General features: G+C 45.7%; 1 protein-coding gene across 1 annotated transcript in view; it reads right to left on the bottom strand.

Moving 5' to 3' along the window:
• Positions 1-16,815, bottom strand: part of COL22A1 (collagen type XXII alpha 1 chain) — a 295,276-nt gene that overhangs the window by 173,498 nt on the left and 104,963 nt on the right. Inside the window, exons 6-10 of the mRNA XM_025214699.1 lie at positions 6,933-7,056; positions 4,898-5,173; positions 3,820-3,900; positions 3,001-3,114; positions 2,114-2,158 (exon numbers count right to left, since the gene is read on the bottom strand). Coding sequence (XP_025070484.1) covers positions 2,114-2,158; positions 3,001-3,114; positions 3,820-3,900; positions 4,898-5,173; positions 6,933-7,056 — 640 coding nt within the window. The remainder of the gene's footprint in view (positions 1-2,113; positions 2,159-3,000; positions 3,115-3,819; positions 3,901-4,897; positions 5,174-6,932; positions 7,057-16,815) is intronic.

The raw sequence follows: 16,815 nt of genomic DNA, 5'->3' as shown, positions 1-16,815 counted from the left end.
CCCTCCGCCCACCTGCTTGCAGTACTGCCAGCTTTCTTGACTGTATCAGGAGCACTGTGATCCTTCCCACTTGTTTCTGAGTGCCCCAGCTCCTGGATTCAGGTGGTGCTGCTGTTGAAAAAGTCACGGTTTAATCCTCATGGTTGCAGAGAAAAATTTTAACATGCAACTCAAGTGGACCCTAAAGGTTCAGAAACCAGAAGAAAACAGAGACCCCTCCCCACCCCCAGGTCTGGTCCCAGGTCCGGTCTGCAGCAAGCCAGCCCTGGCAGCAACGGCAGGTAAGACAGCACTTGTCCCACCCTCTGTTCCCCTTGTCATCCCACCCACTACCCTTTCCCCATCCTGCCCAGGGTACAAAAACTGCTCGTTACACCTCTTATGGTAGCAAGTCAAGCTCTCAATATTCATGGCACATGGACATCGTTAAAGGCTCTGCATCCATGTCTTCCTCCCAGCAAGGACAAAGCCTGCTTTGCCCTGTTTGGCACCTGGAGAAGCTGACACACAGAGAGATCAAATGGTTTGCCACGTTCTGCAAACCAAGCCATCAGCAGAGCTTTGATTGAAACCGAGTCCACAACTGGGCATGGACTCGGCTCGCTGGACCTCTGTGACACCAACCTGCCTTGGCTTGTACGTGTCGTGGGAAGCCAAGGGATGGTTTCCCATGCATCGGTGCAAAAGCATTTCAAGTCAATCATTCATCCACAGACTCATTGTTTTGGTCACTTGGGAAGTGAAGTGAACTAGTGCTAGTTAGAGCAAGGTATGTGTAACACTGTGCAATTCCCTCTTTACACACTGCTGCTACTACCCAACTGAGCTCAGGTATCTCCACACTGGGCTGCACTGCACAGTGTAGATGGCATGTCCCCCAAACATACACAGCTTGCCGATGGGTAAAGCAACACGAGCTTTGTGTTTTAAATCACTGTCCGGCTTTTGTGTCCTTCTTGGAACAATTCCACACGGTTCTGGCATGCTGCAAAATAGCCCATCATTACTTAAACTGTCACCCATTAAGAGAGGGAGCTGCTATTTATAGCCACAAAGAAACAAAGGGAGGAATTTGCTGCCAACTTCACTGAGTATAGCTCAAAGTTAACAGGCCCATGTTCATTTACTCGAACAGAAAATATACCCCCCCACCCCACACACACACGCACGGCATTTCTTTGCACACCCAGAAACATTTTTCTCAGGGTGCTTCAGCAAGCGCCTCCAAAAAGCCAGGATCTTTCAAGCCACAAAGCATAAATGACTGCCTCGCTGCTCTCTTTTCTGAACAGAGATTTGCACTTCAACCGTCATTTCTGACGTCTCCTCCCTCTGGTGTTTCAGCTTAACAATCAAATAGGGAAATCAATTTTACACACAGCCTGAATCATAATTCAAAGGTGCAAAGTTGAACGTCACACGACTAAGGGACATCCAACCGAGTCAGATTTAGATGCATCGGTGGAAAGCAGAGATGAGCTCTGCAGAAGACTGTGGGGAAAAGGCCCAGGTAGAGCGCAAGCTAATGTACAGCTCACATTGCAAAGCTAAAGAACAGACAGACTTGAGGTGCTGTGCGCATTTTCAGAGGAACTCTTTGCTAAAAGTGTGACCTAAATTTAACATCCTACGATGACTCAAATGGTCTTGCCAAGGAAAATGGATTACAGTGCTCCATTTCCCTAACCCCATTCTCATAAAGTTCATGGAACGTGACTAACGGTAATAACATCACCCAAGGTGCATTGCAGATATTGCACAGCGTTCCTAGAAAAGCGTCAGTAATAACATCACCCAAGGTGCATTGTAGATACTGCAGAGCGTTCCTGGAAAAGCCTCATCCAGACCTCACCCGTAACACCAGGTACGTGGAAAACTCACATGGAAAAAACCTTTTAGTAGTTCTGCATGCTCTCTACAAATGCCGTAATGAGGTGAAAGGACCCAATGTAACTACTACACTCTGCCATACCCTAGTCCAGACTCAACTGCATCCTCCTCTAGTTTGCCATGACATCAATTAGCTTTTGGTCATCAAACTCATCAGGTGGTGGAGAATTACCCAGCACATCAGCTATTTGTTAATAGACAAATTGAAAAATGCAGTACTAACCTTTTGACCTTGAGGACCTTCGGGGCCAAGTGGACCCCTCTCACCCTAAGGAGAAAAGAAGGGCTTTAGGAGACGGCACATCTCATTACGTCAGAACAGTGAGTGGCCCAATCCAACATCCATCAAGCTTCATGGAAAGAGCCCCACTGATTTCAGGGGGCAATACATTATAAACGACATGCTCTCAAGGCTTGAGCAATGGCACATTAATACAAGAACAGCAAGAACTAAAAAGACTGCAACTGTGCTAACCCCTTGAAGGCACCTTTTGTCAGAGATGACATGAGCAAGCGCCGCTCCACTGGATCCGAGGGGATTTTTTTTTTCCCATTACAGATGACATTTGCCCCCAAAACCTTCCCTATCCCTGCTCTCTGAAACCCAGACTTCAAGGGGGTAGTAAAAACAGCAGCTTTATTTTCTACATTGATATGCAGCAGCCACAATCAGGATAAGGGTACCGATAAACACCGGCGAAGAGACCACTCTTTGTCCCAACCAACACAATTGATGAACAATTAACAAGCACCAAGCTTTTATCAGTAGGTGTCAAAGTTTTATATAATCTGTAAAAGATGTATCCTCTTCATGCCCCTGTTAGGTAGAGGGGAAAAATTACCCCAATGTCATCGATGGGGAAATGCAGAACAGAGAGGCTCTAGACTGCCCAGTGCCACACAAGTACTTCGTGGTGGAAGAGGGAGCTGCACACTTCCAGTGCTCATATCACTGGACCACTCTTACTTGACGCCATCAATCTACACTTGTATCCTGTCTGGCACTGCAGATAAACACCAAGTGTTTGACAGCACCCCGTCCTCTACTGACCATACTACTCAAACCAAAAAGCAGCAGACGTTCCCAATGGAGAGTGCCCCAACACTCACCTTCTCACCAGCAGGACAAGAACAGTTGAGGGTCTTTATGTGACCAATTTGTTCGCTGCCAACAGTGGGTCTGACTTCACGGGGTGGTGCCTCCGTAATAACCATCACCTGGCACTGAATCCAAAGAGCACATGTTATTATCAGGTCTTTGCCTTAGAAAGTGCATTTGCCTTTTGCCCACTTTTCAGAAGCCAAACTGGCATTTTTTTGGGCACGTAGCTGAGTGTCATGGGGGTCAAAAGGTTCAACAGATTTTTATTGTCTTTCCTAGTAACGTTATTTTTTTTAACTAACTGAATAGTACCTGATTTGATGCCGAAATCCTGTTCATCCAAACAGCGGCTATAGCAGCAAGAAGCTCTGAAAACTTCCCCACCTTTTTTTCTTTTTGCAATGCAGACATCTGTCAATGGGGAACTGAACTGAGACTAACTAGCAACTTCTGCTGCTCTAGCTCTTCCCCTATAGCAGCAGTAGGAAACGTTGAATATTTTTATTTTGAGTTCTTATTCTGCGCTCAGCACTTGGACACTTCAGCGTTTTCTGTTTCCCCATGACAGCTCGACAGAGAACAGACAGGGACTAGGAGACTTAATTTTTTATACTTCTTTCTCCTCTTTTTTGTTCTTCTTCATTTATGATGAACTCTTCCCTATGTTATGGGACTGGTACAGTTTCCGTTTGATTTGCTGTCATTATAAAATCATAAACTTACACTGGTGCATCCCCTTATTGGAATAAAAAAATGCAACTAAGAGAGAGGGAGACTGTGTGTGTGTTAAAGGAGCAACACCAACAAAAAAACCAAAGCCAACTCACTGGTCCAGAGGGAATGTCACAGCAGGTTTCCAACTCAGCATGTCGAGAATCACAGTAAATCACCATGCGCTGTAGATCAAACTAGAAAACAAAATACAACAATAAGCCCAAGGACTGTGAATTATTGATGATAAGTTGTCCTAGTGCTCTGATACAAGGAATAAAATAAGGGGCTAGATCTATAATGGCTCTAGGGATTCTACGCTACTTATTCCTCTCTCTATGAGCAAATAATAAGTTGGCATGGTATAAGAGGTACAAATTAATAAGATTTTGATGATCTGGACTCATTAAAGATCCTTTACAACAGCTTACAAGAGTGAAGAGTTGTATTAACCTCTGTGTCCCAGACAAATTTCTATAAGGAAATAGGCAGACAAGGCTCTCTGGGTGAATCTGGTATCTTTTATTAGACCAAGTTAAATAATATGCCCTCTACTCCTGAAAACTTTACTCTGGTTTCATTAGGACATGAAGGTGTTGATTTTTTGTTCTTGTTGTTCTGTGAGGAAAAACCACAGGAATCACAAAACAATGGGAAATCAGTCCCCTTACATTCAGGAATCACGCTTGATAGACCTACCTACACCCATTCGCTAAGATCAAGTATAGAACTAATTTAACTCCTATTAGATTCAATAGCCTGTAAAGTGGGATCTATTCCCTGCCTTTCCAGGGGTGAACTCAATGATATATAGGATTTTCTATTGCTAACTACTATACATGAATGCCATATAAAGCCAGATGGAGCCAACATTTTTTTTTTTCAATACCTAGTTAGGTACTATATAGATCGAGTGACATTTCAGGGTGATCAGTACCAGTGAGTTTGCACTGGACTTCGACAAAGACAAACTACAACTGTCCAGAAGGATGAAAAGAAGTTCCTGTTTTTAACCCCTTAGTACATGCTTCAACCCCCCCCCCCGGCACTGGATGGGATGCTGGTCATTCCCATCCTAGGCAGGGATTCAGTAAGTGGCATGGAATAAGGAAATGGCATAACCCATCTTCCTGCCTTTTACAGCTGGCCAGAGAACCGCGTCCCCAGGTCTCGATCTCCTTACTCAGGACTTACATCGATGGGTACGCTGTCATAAAGCCGTTTGCCAATCACAGTCTTTCCCTGAATGTCAATATTTTCTCTGTCTTCAATAGGGAGCGTCTGCACCAGCTTGCAGTCTATGTAGAGGGAGACGCTCTTGGACTGGATGCTGAGGGCGATCTTATGCCAGTTGCGGTCAAACAGGTCGCTGACTCGGGCGCTTCGAAAGACCACTCTCACGGCATCCTTGGTCAGCCCTATGGCACTGTACTCCACAGCTTTGTTGTCCCCATCCAGCCGGATAGAAACCTGAGAACCAACAGAAATAGCCCTGCACATGCAAACAAAACTTTGTTCTTTCAACAGTCGTCCTTTCATCTACGCCATATCTCAAAGTGATTGATGGAGTCATTCAGTTAATGACAGTAGAGGAGGAAGGACAGAGATACAAGCAGGGGGCTGGGGGATATACATTCAGATGAGATATTAAATGAGACGGAGGAAGGACAAGGCAGAGAGATACAGAAAGGCTGAAAGCCATTACATGACACCTGGTATAAGTCACCTACTCTTGTGACCCAAGAGTAACAAAAAGCCTGGAGCACTGAGTGCCTGGGATCAAACCAATGATGTTTTCAAGCAAGAGAAAAAAAGTCCAATTTAACCCTCTACTTTACCCTTATCACCCATCAAATGTGAACTCTACTGGTTCATTGTAATCGCCACCCAATCTCATTCCCTCCATTGCTAAGACCCAACCGCCATAGATTTCGATCTGTTTTTGGAGGGTGGAATAAGCAGCGTGCAGAGCAAACTATGGGATTTAGGAGCAAGCAGATATGAGTTAACCTTTTCAGAAGCATCTCAGTAATTTAGGACCCTCAATTCCTTTTGAAAAAAGACATCCAAATTGGTAAACCCACATGACAAACCAGAACCTAGGTGGAACGGAAGGAGGCATCTAATGGGCCGTCCCGAGTCAGGCATCTGGTCCTGGGGTTAAAAAGGTGTTCAAACACCACTTTATGTTTCCAGTCGTTTAGCGGTAGGCATCTTAGCACCGAGGTGCTCAGGACTGGCATTTGGAGGACAGGCATATCTCTTTCATTTGCTGCCCCAGGAAGCCAGCTGTCTACCCCCCATATCTTTCAATCACCTCCCTAGGAAAAGGCACTTATTTTTTTTAAGTGGGTTGAAGCTTCAATGGAGGCATGCACCACATCAGCCTGATCGGGCCCATATATCTTTGGGAGACTGAGTTCTACCGACTTTGAATGAGGCCTGTAGTCACCTCTGGGAATAGTACTGCAGCGCTTTTGAAAATAATGCTCATGATCTCTGTTGCTTTTTGCTTTCCAGATCTAACAGGCTCGATTTTTCAGCTCAGCCCAAGAGAAAATGGACTCGTGAGTTATTCTACCATAAGAAAACAATGTGCGTATGCTGGGCAAAGACAATTCCTGTGGCCTGGTGGTAAAAGTCCTACCCAGGAACAGATAAGGCTATCATGCTTTCTATCTGAGGATCTCGAAGTGCTTCAGATGTCAATGAATTACATTTAAAAAAACCCAGGTTGGAAAAGAAAGCATTGCTAATCCCACTTCATAAATAGCAAAGCGGAGGCAGAGAAACACTGCTTGACATCTCCAGGGTCAAGCAAGAAGCATATGGTAGAGCCAGGGGTAGAAGCCACCTGTCCTGAGTGCTAGTCCTGTGCTGTAATTACAGAGACCACCTTCCCCCATTCAACACAAGCAGTAACTTTTCTTAAACAGCACTGGCTGAAAAACTTCAAAATTTGGAGTTCAAATCCAAAGTTTTTTAGGAATGGGGACTTGTTCACAGGGATTTTGCTAGCTTGGCACACCTCCCTGCAGACAGATAACCACCATGGGCCAATGTAAACCAGGGGCCATTTCCAATTCAAAGTGCACTGCAGAGTGACCTGAGCAATGGGCAACCCAAAGGGATTGTTATTAATCCTTTCTGAAGAGATAGCGGGAGTCTAAAGCAACAATTCTGGCTTGTCCAACACATCTTCTCCGAACCGCTGGAAAGAGTCCCGTACCTGAGGTATCCCGTATTTGTCGATAATCTGCCAAATATACCAGTCCTCTCTCCGGGAAGCTTTCCGGAATTTGAAGGTCGTTACAAAGGCATATTCATCAGGCAGGCCTTGTGGGAAGACATCCCTGGGAGAAAAGAGAAGAGAAAAGGCTTAACAACACAGAGCTGAGATTCCAGCAAAAAAGCTCTGCATGTCCTAGCAGGGCTTTTTGAATGGCGTCACACTGTAAAGTCTGCTTTATCCGGTCACACGGACGTGTGATACTCCATCCAGCAACTCATGCCAACCCCATCCTTGAGGAGCCCTTCCCCATTCCTTCGGTGAAAAAAATCATTCATTTACCATCCTTCTCCTATGCACAAAACTCCCAGATTTTGCAGATGGCCCCATGCCATGCCAACAGGTTGGGTTGCTGTAGTACACCTCGCTGCCCAGCAAGGCCCACTGCATGCTTGCCCTGCTCTGGTAGCGACCAAAAGCAGGCAGGCCAAAGTGGCACATCCCTGCTGCAGCAGGGAAGGATTTTAAATGTATCTGCGTCCAGATGAGACAGGCATTGCCTCCTGGGAAGCAGATACCCTTGTCTTGCTGATGAGACTGATAAACTTTCTGAAAACACACACTGCCCAAACGTTTGGTAGGGATTTTCTTGGACTTTACTTCATTGCCACCAGCCAGTGCCCAGGCTTGCAACAGCAAAGAAGAACAGCCTGACTGAGTCAACCTTGCTACTACATATATGTCACTGCTTGTGGCTACCCAAGGGGTGCTTTGGCAACCACCAGTGAGAATCCAGAATCCCCATCAGTGCTTAATAGCACAATGTTGAGGAAAGCTGTTCTCACTGCTCTCCAGCTGACGGTGTCCATGACTGTGCTGACACACAGAGCAGGAGCCAGGTCTGCAAACTCAGAGGCACTGAAAACTAGAGGCTGCTTCTGAAGAAAAGCAGGGCGCAGGGGTTTAAAACAAAACCTGATTCTTTGCACACCTCAGCAATGAGTGAACAGCAACTATGCAAAGCCATTTTCATTTCATGGACAAGCAGTCCTAGACATACGGCATTTTGAGTTACAATGAACGGCATTTACAACGTTTGCAAATCAACACCCTGTTTCAACTTTCTGACATCAGTTTGGACTTTACAACACTTGATCCCACGCCATGCCACACCAGCGAACAAGTTGGCCGTGTCACCCATTTCCCTGGAGAATGTCTGTCCAAACTTCCTTGGACACTTTCTTTAAAAAAGCAAACAAGACTCCAGAAAAACCTGCAGCCAAGACTCCTGAGAAGAAATAATGGCCACAAGCTAGCAGAGAGCAGATTTAGATTGGACATTAGGAAGAACTTCTTCACAGTTCGAGTGGCCAAGGTCTGGAACGGGCTGCCAAGGGAGGTGGTGCTCTCCCCTACCCTGGAGGTCTTCAAGAGGAGGTTAGATGAGTATCTAGCTGGGGTCATCTAGACCCAGCCCTCTTTCCTGCTTATGCAGGGGGTCGGACTTGATGATCTATTGAGGTCCCTTCCGACCCTAACATCTATGAATCTATGAATCTATGAGAAGACTCCAGCCAAGAGCCCTTCAAAAAGTCCAGCAAAGTCACCTCAAAAAAGTCCTTCCAAATCAATATGATTGCTATTTACAATATAAATACATTATGTAGCTATATTACTCATCTATAATTGATAGAGTATAAAATTTTGGGGTATTTTTGGTGAAAATAGAGTATTGGGCCTTGGTCCAGGAACCAATCCCCCATTTATAACATTATTCCTATGGGAAATCAGTTCCGAGTTACAGCGTTTCGACCTAAGATGTGGTTTTCAGGAACCGATGGTGTCGTAAGTCTGAGGACTGCTTGCAAACCAATACAAATATTGCGAGTCTGCACTATGTATTGCATGGCTTCAAGATACCAGAACAGATATCATGAGGATTTAAATTCATTGTTGCTGGGTCTCCGAACACACTCGCACCCCTGAGTTTCCAATGGTGGCACTCGGCACCTCTGAAAACCAGGCCAGCCTGAGAGATCAAACTCCAGCTTGCCACAGTAGCCTTCAGCTAGAGAGACTCAGGTCCTGCTGCTAACGACTCAGGCAGTTGTCTTCCTGCATCGTCCTGATTCCCCTGGTGCCAGCATCCCACCTCTCTCTTAGTGCACAAAAGAGCCAGACTGCTCCCTCCCCTCTGCACTGGAGACCCTCACCCTGGTGTTTCACACCACCAAATTGTAGCCAAAAAACTTTCCAAATGAAATGCCGCAGACCACGCAGTCTGCGAGGCCATGAAAGAACCTCAGAAACCTGGTAGCCACAACCCCTCATCCTTGCAAGAGCGCTGGCACTGCGAAAACCCCCGCAGCCAGGCTCCTAAAATGCTGCCAGCACCAATTGTGCTGGATTCATTCTCACTCGCTCCCCTTCATGCCAGGTTGCCTTCTTCTCTTTGTCAAACAGACATCAGCATAGCGTCCCTCAATCTTTTGTCTGAGACAGTTTTTTTCCAGCCTTCGCACCTTTTTGTGGTGTCTCATCCGCAGCCTTTCTCTGTTGAGCTCCTGTTCCTAATGCTCTTTTATTCCCAATTTCCCTCTCCCCACAGTGAGCCCTGAACATTGCCTGGTGCCTCTCATGCATTTTCTGACTGCTGCCCTCTATGATCCAGCTAGCTGGAATCACATCTGGAAGCTGGTTAGCTCAACTAGTGTTAAACCAAACAGCGTTTCATCTCCCTCTGCCTTAAGATTGCCACTTGGATACACAGCAGATCTGCAGTACTTACTTTGTCTGGCTGTATTTCCTCCACCCTGTTAGAAGCTCTCAGTTAAAAGCCAATCAATAAGCCACTGAATACTAGCAAAAGGTATCAAGATAATCACCATGGAGACAGGTGACACTTTCTATACTTATCTAGTGCAGCAATCATGGTATCGTCATGCTTAGGGGTGGTAGGGACCTAAACAGATCATCAGGTCCGACCCCCTGTCCCGGGCAGGAACGGGTGCTGGGGTCATATCACCCTAGCAATGCCAAGAGCAATGTGCTCATCTCCCAAGCAGCCCCAACAGGGTCTCAGTTCGGCACCACATTGACACAGGTGTTGCATCCTAAGTCATGTGCCTGGATCCCACTGAAGTCAATGGGACTTAAGCAAGAGTTTCAAACACATGCTTGAAGTTAACCATCCATTCAAGTGCTCAGCTGAGGCAGGGCTCAAGCACCTGCACTCAAAGCTGGATGGTTTCACTTCTGGTCTCTCTGCTAAGACTGTCGACACTGCCCCTTGGGTACCAGTCTGCTAGGGACGAGTCCACCAACTCAGTGCACAGAGGCTGCTGAATCCTCCAACAGTTGGAGACATCAAAAAATTCCCCCATCCTTTGTCTGCTCCATGCAAGCATTAGCCACATTCCTATCCCTCAGCTTGAACAGACAGACAAGGGGCTGCTCTTTATGAGTTTCGTTTGAAGCCCACATCACTTCAGGTAAGGTAAGCAGGAGAGGTGCACAAGACATTGGGCTGATTTTAGTGCATAGCCGGGCTGTTATAGATTCATAGATGTTAGGGTCGGAAGGGACCTCAATAAATCATCGAGTCCGACCCCCTGCATAGGCAGGAAACAGTGCTGAGGCTAGATGACCCCAGCTAGATGCTTATCTAACCTCTTTTTGAGACCCCCAGGGTAGGGGAGAGCACCACCTCCCTTGGGAGCCCGTTCCAGACCTTGGCCACTCGAACTGTGAAGAAGTTCTTCCTAATGTCCAGTCTAAATCTGCTCTCTGCTAGCTTGTGGCCATTATTTCTTGTAACCCCCGGGGGCTCCTTGGTGAATAAAACCTCACCAATTCCCTTCTGTGCCCCCGTGATGAACTTATAGGCAGCCACAAGGTCGCCTCTCAACCTTCTCTTGCGGAGGCTGAAAAGGTCCAGTTTCTCTAGTCTGTCCTCGTAGGGCTTGGTCTGCAAGCCCTTAACCATACTAGTGGCCCTTCTCTGGACTCTCTCCAGGTTATCCGCATCCCTCTTGAAGTGCGGTGCCCAGAATTGCACGCAGTACTCCAACTGCGGTCAGACCAGTGCCCGATAGAGGGGAAGTATCACCTCTTCGGATCTATTCGTCATGCATCTGCTGATGCACGATAAAGTGCCATTGGCTTTTCTGATGGCTTCATCACACTGCCGACTCATGTTCATCTTGGAGTCCACTAGGACTCCAAGGTCCCTTTCCGCTTCCGTGCCACCCAGCAGGTCATTCCCTAGGCTGTAGGTGTGCTGGACATTTTTCCTCCCTAGGTGCAGCACTTCGCATTTCTCCTTGTTGAACTGCATTCTGTTGTTTTCTGCCCACTTGTCCAACCTGTCCAGGTCTGCTTGCAGCTGTTCCCTGCCCTCCAGCGTGTCCACTTCTCCCCATAGCTTTGTGTCATCTGCAAACTTGGACAGAGTACACTTCACTCCCTCGTCCAAGTTGCTGATGAAGACATTGAAGAGTATCGGTCCAAGGACCGAGCCCTGCGGGACCCCACTGCCCACACCCTTCCAGGTCGAAGCCGACCCATTCACCATAACTCTCTGGGTGCGACCCTCCAGCCAATTCGCCACCCACCACACTGTGTAGTCATCCAAGTCACAGCCTCTTAACTTGTTCATCAGTATGGGGTGGGATACCGTATCAAAGGCCTTCCTGAAGTCTAAGTATACGACATCCACCCCTCCTCTTGTGTCCAGGTGTTTTGTAACCTGGTCATAAAATTAGACTAGATTGGTCAGGCACGATCTGCCTGCCACGAGCCCGTGCTGGTTTCCCCTCAGCATAATTTGTCCTGCCGGGCTCTCACAAATGTGAGCCTTTTCAAATTTTTCAAATTTTTTAATATTGCCTTAAGTGTCCAGGATAAATAAGGGGGAGAGTAACTTTATATAGATATATCTTTCATTTTATGCTGAGTTATTAAAGGAATATTATCCAAAGCATGCAAACCAAACTGGCTATTTCTGGTTACTATGGTCTTCAAGATTTAAAAATTGGTAGATCTCATTCTTTCAAACCTAATTTTCAGTTATCAGTTGGACGAAGAAATTAAACTTTCATTTTCTTTTCTCAGCTCCTGACTGATTTCTCAACTTTGCGTGAACTAGTCATTGAACTGAGCTAGCTGAATAAACTGAAGTGTAGAAAAAACTTTTTTTTATGCACCTAGAGGGGAGGTTACAGCTGTCAGAAGCTGGTTTACTCCTACAACGAGTGCTGGTTGCAAACACTTAGCCAGCAGCATTCCCCAGGTCATTGGAGACTCTCTTGAAAACTTCAGCAGCCAACATATTCTATTAATGCATATGATTAATTTAAGTAAAATCAATTAACTATATTATAAATTCAGGCTTTATCACAGGCTTTTCATAATTTTAAATTTATTTTAAATAAATTCATTTTAAAATAAAATATATTAATGTTAAATAAAATGCAACATATATATACATATATACACACACACACACATACACACACACATATATACATACACATATATCTACATATAGACATATACAGACATATACATATATGTATATGTCCATATGTGTGTGTATATATATACATATATATATAGACACACACATATAGACACACATATATACACATATACACATACACATACATACATATATACACACATGGATATATATACATACACATACATACATACATATACATATATACACACATACACATATATAGACACATACACACATATATACATACATACACACATACACACATATAGATACATATATACATACATATACACACATATATACATACATACACATACATGTACATATGTACATATATATATATAATTTTACAATGCTGTCTTGATTGACCCATATCTAACAATTCATCATTCTCAATAACTATTCACACTCTTATCTCCCTGAGCATATTGGAGATAAAACTCATTGAAATCTGTGTACAGACTCACTTAAACATTACTAGTCTTTAAATGCCACCCATAAACCAAAAGGGTGACAATCATTGAGAAAATCAATAGCTGGGGTTCATAAAATGCAGGCCCAGAATGGACTGAAAAAATCATCTTCTCTGATCTCCTGTACACCCCAAGGCACAAGAGTTCCTTGAATTAAATGCAAGCTGGAAGCAGAGCAACTCAGTTAGAAAACTCGCCAGCCTTCATTTAAAAAAAATCAACCGCCGCCCTTGTTCTGATGCATAATTACCCTTACAGGTAAAAAGCACCTCATTCCTAGACTGAATTTGACTGTATTTGTTTCTCAGCCACTGCCTCTTTTTTAACTTTTATTTGCTGGTTCACTATTAAAGTTTGGTTCCCGACACAAATATTTACAAATTGTGGCCAACCGGCCTTTCAACCTTCTCTTGGTTAAGCCAAACATATTGCTCTCCTTGAGGTTTTCACTATACAGCTAATTTTCCAATCCTTTAACCCCAAGTTATCAAAGTCAACTGACCCCTGGAGCTGGATATGGACTGCGTGGCTCCTCATGGGCCAGGTCTGGATCCAGGCCTGGCAGTGGCAGCAGGGCAGGTAGCAGCAGTGGCAGTGCAGGGGTTAACACAACCGGGGCTCAATCCCCTACCATGGACATGAGTTCCTAGTGGGGCTGCGTACCAGGGAAGTCCATGGCAGTCCCTGCCCACACTGGTCCTGCCTTACCTCGGACCCGTACTGTTCAACATCTTCATCAGTGACTTGGACGAGGGGGTAAAAATCACCCTATTCAAATTTGCTGATGACACTAAGATGTGGGGGGAAGTGGGCAAGCTAGAAGGGAGGAATAGGCTGCAATTGGACCTAAACAGGTTACAGGGATGGGCAGATGAGAACAGGATGGGTTTAAACACTGACAAGTGCAAGGTGCTGCACCTGGGGAGGAAGATTCAGCAGCATACTCACAAGCTGGGGAACTCCCTTCTCATCAGTGCAGAGACAGAAAAGGATCTTGGAGTCATTATTGATGCCAAAATGAACATGGGCCAGCAGTGTGGGGACGCTGTCAGAAAGGCCAACCACACCTTGTCACGTATCCACAGATGCATCTCGAGCAGGTCCAAAGAGGTGATCCTCCCCCTCTATGCGACACTGTTCAGGTTGCAGCTGGAGTACTGCATCCAGTTCTGGGCGCCGCACTTCAGGAGGGATGTGGACAGCATTGAGAGGGTCCAGAGGAGGGCCACCCGCATGGTCAGGGGTCAGCAGGGCAGGCCCTAAGAGGAGAGGCGACGGGACCTGAACCTGTTCAACCTCCACAAGAGAAGGCTGAGGGGAGATCTAGTGGCCTGTTACAAACCAGTCAGGGGGGACCAGCAGCTATTGGAGGAGTCCCTGTTCCCCGAGCACTAACAGGAGTGACAAGGAGTAATGGTCACAAGCTGGCAGAGGGTAGATTCAGACTAGACATCAGGAGGCGCTACTTCACAGTCAGGGCGGCTAAGATCTGGAACCAACTTCCAAGCAAAGTGGTGCTGGCTCCTACCTTCGGGGTCTTTAAGAGGAGGTTAGACGAACACCTTGCTGGGGTCATTTGACCCCAGTACTTTTTCCTGCCATGGCAGGGGGTCGGACTTGATGATCTGCTCAGGTCCCTTCCAACCCTATCAGCTATGAAACTATGAAACCTCCATCCCTCTAGGAGCCCCGTGTGCTAGGTGACCTCTGATACTCCTGCGTTAACCTATTTTCATGGGTCTGCTGATCCAAGTCCATTTTCTCAACATCCTTCTTGAACTGTAGACACTAGTACCAGACCCATTATTCCAACAGTGGTCACAGCAGTGCCAAACGCAGAGGCAATGAGGCCCCTCCAGTCTCCCTGTTGATGTATCCAAGGATTACAGCAGGCCCTTTGGCCACAGTGTCCATCTGAGAGCTCATGTTCATCTGAATACCTGCCACTACTTTTCAGGGTCACTTCTTCTCAGAAAGACTGCCTGATCCCATAAGAATAGTCATCATTGTTTGTTCCCCAGGGAATAACTTTATACCTGGCTATGCTGAAATACCAACAGTGTGCTTGTGCTCACCTTACCAAGCTCACAATACAGCAGTGGCCTGTTCTCTTCATTACTTACCTATCTCACCGTCTTCACACCATTTGCAAACGTTGTCAGATCATTGACCAACATATTACAAGAAACAGAGAGGCAAGAACTGACCCCCTGTCAGGCCCCCTGGAAACATGCTTATTAATGAAAATATCTCATTAACGCCTGCATTTTGCAAGCAAGCATTCACTAGTTCACCCACTGAAAGTACCATGCACATTTTGCATTGTTTCAAATAATGTTTTAGAGAAGTCTAAATTTATGACATTCAACACTTACTTTTATCAAGAAAACCTGCAATCACGTCCAAAAGATATCAATTAGTACAAGAGTATCTCATCTCTGCAAACCTCTGCTGATTGGTATTATTTGTTTCCTTTAATTTTTTATTAATCAACTTATGATGTGGGCAACTGGCTACTAGGAAATGCACAGAGACCAGCAATTTATTTTACACAGGCCACTGAACAGCTATGACATGGCCAACAGTTTAACATGCAATGCTACTGCTACCCAGTGCCCAGTTAAATCCATACTTAGGCACCTAATTAAATGACCGGATTTATATAACTGCTGAGCACAGTGACTCCCACTGCAGTCAATAGTCACACTGTTGAGCCCCGACATTGTCTGAGGCACACATCAATAAACACGGCAGTCAGGGAACAAGCAAGCACCTACAGCACTTGATCCATTCACCCAGCAGTGTACATTTGTGAGTCTTATCACTATTTTCCTTTAATTAACTCTGCCCAGCTAGTCTGTCATCTCATCTGAGCAGATAGCATGAAGGCAAGTTCAGCACAGAGATTGCTCAGAACACATTCAGATATAAATGGCTTTCCAATTTGACCGCTGGGTGAATTCTGGGTGGGCTACCCAAAAGTCTGAAAATCCTGCAATAACAATTTTTTATTAAGCAGACCCCCATGAGATGGTGAGACATTATCAGGATAACACTGGCTTTTCCAAATGGTGTCCTGGAACAAGAGCAGCAATGAGAACAATCCTCCCAGGCCTCCAGAAGGACCATCACTTTCCCCAAGCTGATTGATAATGGACCTAACTCCAGTGACTCTCATCCACCCCAAGCAGCTCAGTGCCCAAGTCAGCATTGTCTCACAATGAACAGCACTGAAAAAAAAGTTAAGTGACAGAACAAATATCAGCACAGAAAGCTTTCATGAATCCACCGTTGGCCTGGATTTCACATGGGCAGGTGCAACTACCTAATGACCAACCGTGACAAATTTGTTTGATAGCAGGTGGCTTTTATTGATACACAATAGTGGTCAGTGATAAGTAAAACAAACAAGCTATTAAGGAAGCCTTGCCATCCACCAGCTCTAGGGGTCTCGCAGGATCAATGGGCATCTGAGCATTGCTGTCTTCCATGGGTTCAGAAACTTTTCAGAGGAGGAGCAGCCTCCCCCAGCCTATCCCCACTTCTACATGACTGCTAAACAATCTTAATATTCTAATAAATGATCCTGGATTAGTTTTATTTAAATTTGTTTCACTGAAACTTCCAGAACCAGGTTAAACTAGACTCCTTGGCCAAGGACAAGTAGCAATGGCGCACCTTGCACCACTGCTACCTGTCCCAGGGGCATGCCTGTGCTATGCACACTCTGGTGAGTGGCAAGTTACCCCAGGGGGGTAAGAGGCAAGCACTGGGCTGGCCCCAGCAGCCATACCTGGGGTCCTGGGGGCCTCCCAGAGCTGCAGCAGTGGTGATTCTGCCACATAGAGCCTGGCTGGCAGCCACAGTGCAGCTCTGAGCAGCCCAGCTC

The sequence above is a fragment of the Alligator sinensis genome, unplaced genomic scaffold (assembly GCF_000455745.1).
Source record: "Alligator sinensis unplaced genomic scaffold, ASM45574v1 scaffold721_1, whole genome shotgun sequence".
Taxonomy (NCBI): domain Eukaryota; kingdom Metazoa; phylum Chordata; order Crocodylia; family Alligatoridae; genus Alligator; species Alligator sinensis.
This window is presented reverse-complemented; position numbering and strand designations above follow the sequence as displayed.